The sequence below is a fragment of the Diadema setosum genome, chromosome 9, assembly GCF_964275005.1.
Source record: "Diadema setosum chromosome 9, eeDiaSeto1, whole genome shotgun sequence".
Classification (NCBI taxonomy): domain Eukaryota; kingdom Metazoa; phylum Echinodermata; class Echinoidea; order Diadematoida; family Diadematidae; genus Diadema; species Diadema setosum.
This window is the reverse complement of record NC_092693.1, coordinates 22,643,653-22,652,687: the sequence shown is the minus strand read 5'-3', so window position 1 is coordinate 22,652,687 and position 9,035 is coordinate 22,643,653. Positions and strand designations below refer to the sequence as shown.

The following is a 9,035-nucleotide window of genomic DNA, read 5'->3' as shown; positions in this document are numbered from 1 at the left end:
AGACCGGATCGTCATGGCAGGCGCTGCCGTAACTATACACAGCCCAGTCGCTGTACGTAGGATATTCGCACAGCGTACCTCCGTCTGGTCGGGCTATTCGTAAACGCTGCCGCTGATGTAACCCCCGCCCGGGGCGGCCGGGCGCTGTACCAGTAACGTGTTGGGGTCGCTGCTGCGGTTACCGCTGATGTTGCTCTTCTCGTGCTAACTTAGTCTCCAAGTATGTCCACGACCGGGCGACCTGATCCCGATCGATCTCGCGCTCGTCATCTCACTGGCAATGGCGGAGCTGAATCTCTTGCATAACGCCATCGAGATCGTTCCTACTCCCACTTTCAGAAGAGATAACAGACATCGAAATCGCTAAATATGCTTTGTATAATAGCGCGCGTACCACGCGAGCGTCTAGCTCTCACCGCACGGTATACGGGCTAGCAAGCAAGCGCGGATGTGCATGCGCAAGCAATTTGCAAATTGATGGTGTATACCACAGTGTACACGCAACGACACGTGCAGCGTAAGCTTGCGCTGCGCTGTATTGTCATCGAATGACTTTTTATTTTCATGGAATGATTTTTTGTTCATCGAATGGTTTTTTGTTCATCGAATGATTTCTTGTCGTAAGTATAGAACGCCATGTCAAATATATCTTGGGTCTAATATATTTTTGGTGAAATATATATATTTTTTTTGTCGAATATATTTTGGTCAAATATGATTTTTGGTCAAATATATTTTTTGTCAAATATATTTTGGGTCAAACATAGTTTGTGTCAAATATATTTTTGATCAAATATATTTTTGTGAAATATATTTTTGGTGAAGCATATATTTTTGTCAAATATATATTTTGTCGAATATATTTCGGTCAAACCTTCATATTTTCTTGTCAAATATATATTTTGTTTGAATATATATTTTATGAAATATATATTTTATCGAACATATTTTTGTGGAATGAAATTTAAATTGATGAAATGGTTTTTTAGTTGGTGTCGAACATAAATATTTGATTCCCCTCTGGCGCGCCATACCTACCGGTACGCGCTAGCTAGCTAGCTATTGCTTTTCAGCTTGAGTCGTCCGGTACTTTTCTACGTAGGCGTGTACGTGTAGCGCCTAGTAGTAGTGCACTTGACTGCGACTGGTGGATGCATGGCATATTCTGATTGTTGTGACACGCGAACGTAATGCAAGATGTGTGATGTTCAAGGGGATGCTGTTATGCCGGTGGAAGAATGTCGAAGTACAAGGAAAAGGTCTGTGTTTTATCTACATTTATGACCTTGAGGGTAAAGTCAAAGATTTGATAAAAGTATAGCAAGGCCGACTGATGAGCGGTCTGACAGTGCAGTCCCACCTATTCTTCTTGATGTAGTGTTGTCAGGCGTGCTCCTTTCTACTAGACCTATTCTTAGCCCGACCAGACGCTGTTAATACGCTACGCGAATACAGCGTCTGACCAACGAGCGGGCACCTACAAAGTGGGGAACCACAACACAACTACAAAACTTATGAAAATTTATACGTTCTTTATAAACAATGTACACGTTACCAAACGTTACTCACCTTAAGTGCATGCTTGTATTACAGAAGGTTCGTAAGTCCATTGAGAGCCCTCGTGATAAGTCCGTGGAACCAAAAAATGATACTTTCTGGCGGATTCCCTAACACCGTCAGGGTTCATCGTTGCAGAATTCAAAATGGCGCCTTGATCTCTGCGGAAATCTTTTGCGTGCGTGCGATGCGCTGCTTGAGTGTTGGTGTAGCAGCACGGTCGACAGCGCGACCTTTTGAAAGGGCATTCAGATCATGTGACCTCCCGGATATTGGAAATGGCCTGGCGTGAAAGACGATGTACCGTTCGTGAACCATTCACACATGCTGCATATAACCATCATTTTAGGTAAGTTATCAAATCTAAATTTCAATATTCATAGCATAGATATGAAGTCTCATTATCATTTTGTTCGTCAGATGAGTTTGAAGTGACAAAAAAATGATCTAAAGTATCAAAATTCAATCCGATCGCATGCTATCGTTGGACCCTCTTCGTGTTTGGAGCTTCGTTGGTACAGCCCTGTCGCGCTACGTATGTACAGCGGCGACTGGGCTGTGTATAGTTACCTATTCTATGCCTATTTACTATTAGTAAACACGCAGCCGCTGTCGCAAAGCGACAGCGTTTGCACAGCGGTCTGGTCAGGCTACTATGCCTATAAGCCTATGGTGGTACTAAGTTACACATCGACCACCCTTTTTGAAACCGACCGCGTAGTTTTGGCGCACAGAACGCGTAGTGCGCACAGAACGCGTAGTACGCACTGCACTGCGCGCAGAGCACATAAAAATGTATTGGCTTTGACCGTTGATGAGGATGTGTGGGATAATGCGAAAATTCACTGTTCATTAACAGTTAGAGTTAGATCTAAATGGTTTTAACTCTTAATCAAGGACAAAATTTTGAATGAATATTTTACCGAATCGTAATGTAATGTCAATGCATTTTCTAAAAAAAGCTTCGTAAATTTACACCACGGTGTTCAATACAACTCGGTTTGTGTGCATTGTCAATGCAAAAACAGCGGTCGATCTAAAACGGAGCGGCACCGCGGGGAGCTGAAAAGAGGCCACTCAAGTTCGACGGCGATATTTTTGCACTGAAACTTCGCATTGAAAAGGGAATTAACAAAAGCATTTGATAGTGCTGGATTTTCTCAATCACGTAGGTCAAGTTTTTATGTGAATTTCAAGTGTTAGATATTCTTATCAAGCAAATAAAAATTAGGCGGTCGATGAGTAGTACTAGTGTAGTAGGTCCAACCATACAAGTTACAACTGCACTGCATGCTGCTGGTGCTGGGTTAGCCCGACCAAGCGTCAGACAGACGGGGCCTCACCATCAAATCGGGGAACGACAACACAAACTACAAAACTTATAACAATGTATACGTTACTTATAGACATTTAAATACTCTACTTATAGACATTTAAATACTTTACTTACGTAAAGTGCGTGCTTATATTACAGGAGGTACATAAGTCCATAGAGAGCCCTCACGATAAGTCCATTGAACAAAAAAAAATGGCATTTTCTAGTGCAATCCCTGACTGTCGGGGTTCATCGTTGCAGAATTCAAAATGGCGTGTTGACCACTCAGCAAATTTTGCGTGCGCATGGGTGGCTGGAAGTGCAGCAATCTATCGCGTGCGTGCGCTCTTTGGTAGCAGACCTTTAAAAGTGCATTCAGATTGCGTGAACTCCCGATTATCAGGTGTACCATTCGCACATGCTGCATATAATCTTCATTTTTGGTAAGTTGTGAAATGTGTAGTGTCATTAATGAAGATTACATTTAAATGAGTTTGAGGTGACAAAAAATGATGTCAAGTATCAAAAACTCAAAACGATCGTAAAGCGATCACTGAGCTCTCTTTGTGTTGTGGGCCGCTCCGGTACAGCCCTGTCACTATTTTGATTTTGCTCAACAGCGACTGGGCTGTGTAGTTAGTGCTGGGTCCGTTGTTGCAACAATGCTTGTTTGTTTGTTTGTTCATTTTCCATCTGAGAAGATGGCAGGATAGCCCATATCAGCTACGCTAAGCTGGTCTTCCATGGGGTCCAGTCCATGGGGTCCAGTTGGACCCCATGGCATACCCCATAATGCAAACTTATACAGCCGTGTTTTAACAGATGATAAACTTTAGGCAGTATAACTCTACATGTGAAGTCTCTTTTACTGATGATGTGGAGTTAGCTTTGAATCTGTAGCCTGACCTTCCATACCTTGTTGGCTATGGCACAGGGCAGGAGATTCTCTTCCCATAATTGGGAATCCCCGTCATTGCATCAGTCAGTACTGACACTGAGTGACAGTAGAACTTAATTGGCCTGTCTCCGGTCGATTTGCCTTTTGGGGGGTTTTGAAGGTAATATTAGATATACAATGTTGTATCTAGACCCTGTCCTACTGTAATACATCCTGGTAATAACTTGTTAGGTAAGAATAATAGCAGGGTGTAGTAGGAACAACTGCACAACAAAAACCTCGCGTGACCTGCTAGTGCTACATTAACCCCGGGGCACTCCTTAACGCAGTTACAGTGTATACTGTGGGAGCGCCTTACTACGACCAGCCCCAACGCGTAGCGCATTGTAGGATTTTGGATCTGGAAAGGCGTAGTATCGCGGTTAAATTTAACCTTGTATACTAAAAAATATGTCAATTTGAATACCGGTACTTTCCGATGTATTCCAATTATCGACGAGGATACGCGGAACGTAATAGTCCATTAATAGTCCATTTCTGTCTAAATCGATGACTTTAAATGATTCGATCAGCAGGGATCTCTGAGATCGACAACTGCTCACGCAGACGGGATTTGAAAGCTTTGCGCTTGCGCAAGTCAGTAGCACTACACAGCGTGCAGTGAAAGGGCCTGGTTCAATGGCTAAAATCATTGGACTCTCATGCGTTATTCATATCACCAATGCGTAAAGTGCCACGCAAAGGTTGCATCGAAAGCCAAAGAATGAACGGGAGGTACATGTATGGAGATGATCTCGTAGAAAAGACGTCTTTTCAAGACTACATGGGATAAATGTGGAAATTAATAAGTGAATGTATCATATGAATAAGGTAAGAAATGTATGTACTTTATGAAAGTAAGCCTTTTGCTTTCAAATTATGAAACTTATAGTTGCGCAAAAATTTGTGTTTCTTTTTTACCGTACAGAGTCAAAAGAGTGCTTTTCCAACCTACAGAGATAGCACTCTTTTGACTCAGGGCGCTCCCACAGTAAAACTGTGTACAAGGAGCGCCCTGGGGTTAGGGAGTCAAAATTGTGCTACACAGTGTATCTCTGTACGGTAAAAAAGAAACACAAATTCTTGTGCCATGATAAGTTTCGTATTTTTCCAGCATAAGGCTTACTCTTGTAATATACATATTTTTCTTTCCTTATTAATACAATACGTTCACTTGTTCATTTCCACATTGATCCCATGTAGTCTTGAAAAAGATGTTTTTCTAAGAGTTCATCTCCATACCTCCTGTTCATTCTTTGGCTTTCGATGCAACCTTTGCTTGGCACTTTGCACATTGGCGATATCGAATACGCATGAGAGTCGCAATGATTTTAGCCTTTGAACAAGGCCCTTTCGCTGCACGCTGTTTATTGATGAGCGAAAGGGTTCAAGTGAAATGCGCCCACACCAGCAGAGAGCGATCAGGCGCCACACGATGTCGCGCAGCAAGAGTGCCTGGTCAAAAAGGCTATACTGCTACTGACTCGCGCAAGCGCAGAGGTTTCAAATCCCGTCTTTATGGGCAGTTGTCGATCTCGCAGATCCCTTCTGACAGAGTTATTTAAAGTCATCGATTTGGACAGAAATGGACTATTATGTTCCCCGTATCCTCTTGTCAATAATTTGAACATCGGTAAGTATTCAAATTGATGCATTTTTTTAGTATTTAAGGTGAAATTTAACCACGATAGTACACCTTCCCAGATCCGAAATCCTACAATGTGCAGCCCCAACACTTCGCGTTGGGGCTGGCCGCAGTTAGTGCTATATCTGCACTCATGCATTGTGTCCCATCACAGTCCAGGAAATCCGCTCATGAGGGGGGCTCCATTTCACCCCTCGTGAGCACCTCTGGGGTAGTCAAGAGGCTCCCTCCCCGTAGTGCTCACGAGGTCTCCTCTTCACTTCTCATCCATCTCACATCTGATATATGATGCATCACGTGTTACCCTGGGGTACTGTAGCCATACCCCGGGGTACCGTAGTACCGTAGTACCCCGGGTTACCGCGTTGTGTAGCGCCACCTCACGTCCACTCGAGGACAGTCAGAGAAAAATGCATGCACTGCGTGTGCGTGTACATAGTCATTCCCATGCCACTGCGTGTTATAGTATGTGTGCATGGCACGCTGTGCTATCACTAGCATGTGCTTCAGTGCAGTGCAGTTCAGTGGCTAGTGCGCGCTAGCTCCAGCACCAAAATAATTTCTACTTTTTGGCACCCAGGGTACAACCTTTTTAAAAAAATAAATAATTCAACAAAATGGCTGATTTTTATTTGGTACCCCGGGATACCATTTATGTCATCATATATAAATGGTTGCAGTTGTGATCTAATTTATGCTACACTGGAAGAAGCTTGGGGGGGGGGGGGATTGGATGTTAGTGAAAGAATACACTGATTCAGTTGAGCTAAGAATATTTTGGCTATGTGGTAGTTAGATGTGACCCGCGACATCATAAGGATCTGAAAGTCAGGGAAGGTTGATTTTCTGAAAATGACATGATATTAGTCCCTTATTCTTCCGCTTTAATTTCATAGCAGGACTCATATAAGTAGGGCCTACTTTGTTGCAGAGATATCAATGATTTTATGAGAGCATGTCAAGTGGTCTAAGAAATCAGCGTTTTGAGAAAATTACCTTCAAAGTTTTCCTTCTGGGCAATGCAGTCGTGATCAAGGGGAGGTAAGACAGTTTTCACCTCTGAACAATAGAAGGTGTGCTGCTAGCACACCTAGCTCTAGCACACCTAGCTAGTTCATTCAAGTTAGCGCAAGTGGTCTACGCATGACCAGTCAGTTTCAGGATGCTACGCACTGACCAATAAGATCACTCCCTCGTTGCCAGGGGCAGAGTCTATCTGCAGTGCCAAATCAAAATCTTCGGACACGTTTCTGTTCCATTGAAGGTTGGAAAATCATGACCCAAAAAAATGCCAATTTCTTGCTTTTCCTTTGATAATTTAGCTTCAAAATTTCGGCAGATGATAGAGGAAGCAATAGACTACAGAATTATGCAAAATACAGAAAGTGGATGGTTTTGACTGATTTTGATGATCTGACTTCAAACTCAATTACCTCACCTCAGCCGTCTGTGACTTTTGGATCCTTTTTGCATGGCAGGTCACATACATATGTACAATGTATGTACACAGTTTCGATAAGGTAACAGTAACTCATTTGAAGAAGCAACAAAGAATTTGACAAAGTATGAGGAATGTTTCAAATATTTTGGATTGTATTGTATTTTCTGTTATGCAGTGAACCACGCCAATGCATCACGCCAAGCGTCAAGCTTATGTATGTGCACGCTCACGCGCACACACACATGCCAGTTTGACACTGCTAAAGAAGAACGCCAGTGAAGATGCTAATATTAGTGCAGAAATTGGTGACTGTGATCATTGAGCTCATCGAGTGGAGAGTTTGATTGGTGCACGCGTGCGTTTGGACTGACTTCTGGTCTGTGTAGAAGGCTCGTCTGAGTGCGAGATAATGCTACAATTTGTGTGTTTGTTTTTAAGCCTGGTGTATTTGGAAGAACTTTTCTTCATAGTCCGCTGTTTACAGTTTAGCTTTCTTCCCAGATGTAAAATTAAATTTTATACAAACATCAATTGATTATGATTATGGTGTATTTAGGGCCAACCGTAGTTGCATGATGCATAACATTTAAGGACAAAATCAACCAGGCTTGCCTGTCACTCAAGCTAATTACTGTATACGCTATATATTTTCATAGTGAGTCTAAATTTTCGTGAATCAGGACTTCCCTATGATTTTCGTGAGTGGTTAAAGTCATTATTTGGCATGTCTTTAATGTCGAGAATAGCACCTGACTTGTGAAATTTGCGGAAATAAAAGCCTCATGAAATATTCTGCGGATACAGTATGAGGTCCATACATGTGTGAGCAGGCTATTATCTAGACTCGGTTGTTACTTATCACCCATGCTCCTTCAGATGTGGTGCAGGAGTCATGCCCATGTCTTATTAACCCACAAGAGCCAGTGAAGGCCAGTGTCAATGTTTTATAGGCAGGGTGTCATCACAAATACACTCTCAATGAGGTCCAAGTCTGCTTGTTCTTTTTACAAGGCCGTGATTAGGAAATTGGTATGGTTGATGTTTAGATGGGGACAAGAATTAACAGTTTGTGCATATCTGCAATGCCAAGTTCAGTATCAAAACAATTTGTCAGTCCTGCCACATAATTCACACGTATGTGGGAAGGACTAGGTTTACCACAGCATCTCCCCCCCCCCCCCTTTATTTGTGTTTAGTGAATGCAGAATGATTGATGAGACATTCAGTGAAAGTTGTGGAAAATAATTTTCTCAGAAGATATACATGTAGTTTGATCAAATCCACCTTCCCTTTTTAGATGGTAACTGTGGGATCATTCACTGATCATGAATATTTGTGACATTGAAACACTTGCTATACTTAGCTGAAAGATGCAAGGCAACAATGCCCAAATTCCCCCTGAAACTCTGCCAGGAAAAGTATGTGTCAGAGCTTGATTTCCCTAAACTTTACATGAAGTTTATCGTGACATTTTGCGATGAGAATGCTTTTTGTAGACAAATGAAGATAATTGTTATGTGACTGCTTCTTGGACATTTACACGTACACATATTCCTTCCCAACATGGGCATACGTATAGGCCTATGCATATGATTTGTGAAAGCAAATGCTCAGCTAATTGCCAAGACTGTTGTCTCGTTTTATAACTTTAGCAGCATGCAACAGACAGCCAAGCTAATTATGTATTGCATTACAATTGTAACTGTATATTAGCATAAACTCATCGTATTTCTTGAGTACTTGCCTTAATGGTAGGGTTTTTTTTTTTTAATATATACAGTGTAAATAAAAAGCTTGATTGTTGCAATTTTGTTTATAAATCATATCACATCATTTTCAAATGAGAAAGGATCTATTGAGAAGGGCACTGAAGATAGTCAGAGCGGCATCAAATGCCATGTTGGTGGGAGCCTCAGGGACTTACATCTATCATGACCCCTAAAGGTATAATGTCTATTAACAAAAACAGTCCAAGCATTGGACTATGTTTACATCCAGCTAAAAACAAGTATTACCAAAACAAATCCAGTTACAAGCAAATCATCCTCTTTTTTGTGATGGGATTCCCATCTATCTCTGACCCAACTTGTTCTGGAAATCCCCTTGGCAAATGTGACATTGTCATCTTTAGAGAAATACT

At 41.9% G+C, this 9,035-nt stretch overlaps 1 protein-coding gene across 1 annotated transcript in view; it reads left to right on the top strand.

Moving 5' to 3' along the window:
- The first annotated feature begins 1,178 nt into the window (after positions 1-1,178).
- The window catches only part of LOC140232926 (cytoplasmic tRNA 2-thiolation protein 2-like), a 60,635-nt gene continuing 52,778 nt past the window's right edge, over positions 1,179-9,035 (top strand). The window contains exon 1 of the mRNA XM_072313036.1: positions 1,179-1,259. Within this exon, the coding sequence (XP_072169137.1) occupies positions 1,198-1,259 (62 nt within the window). The 5' untranslated portion in view covers positions 1,179-1,197. The remainder of the gene's footprint in view (positions 1,260-9,035) is intronic.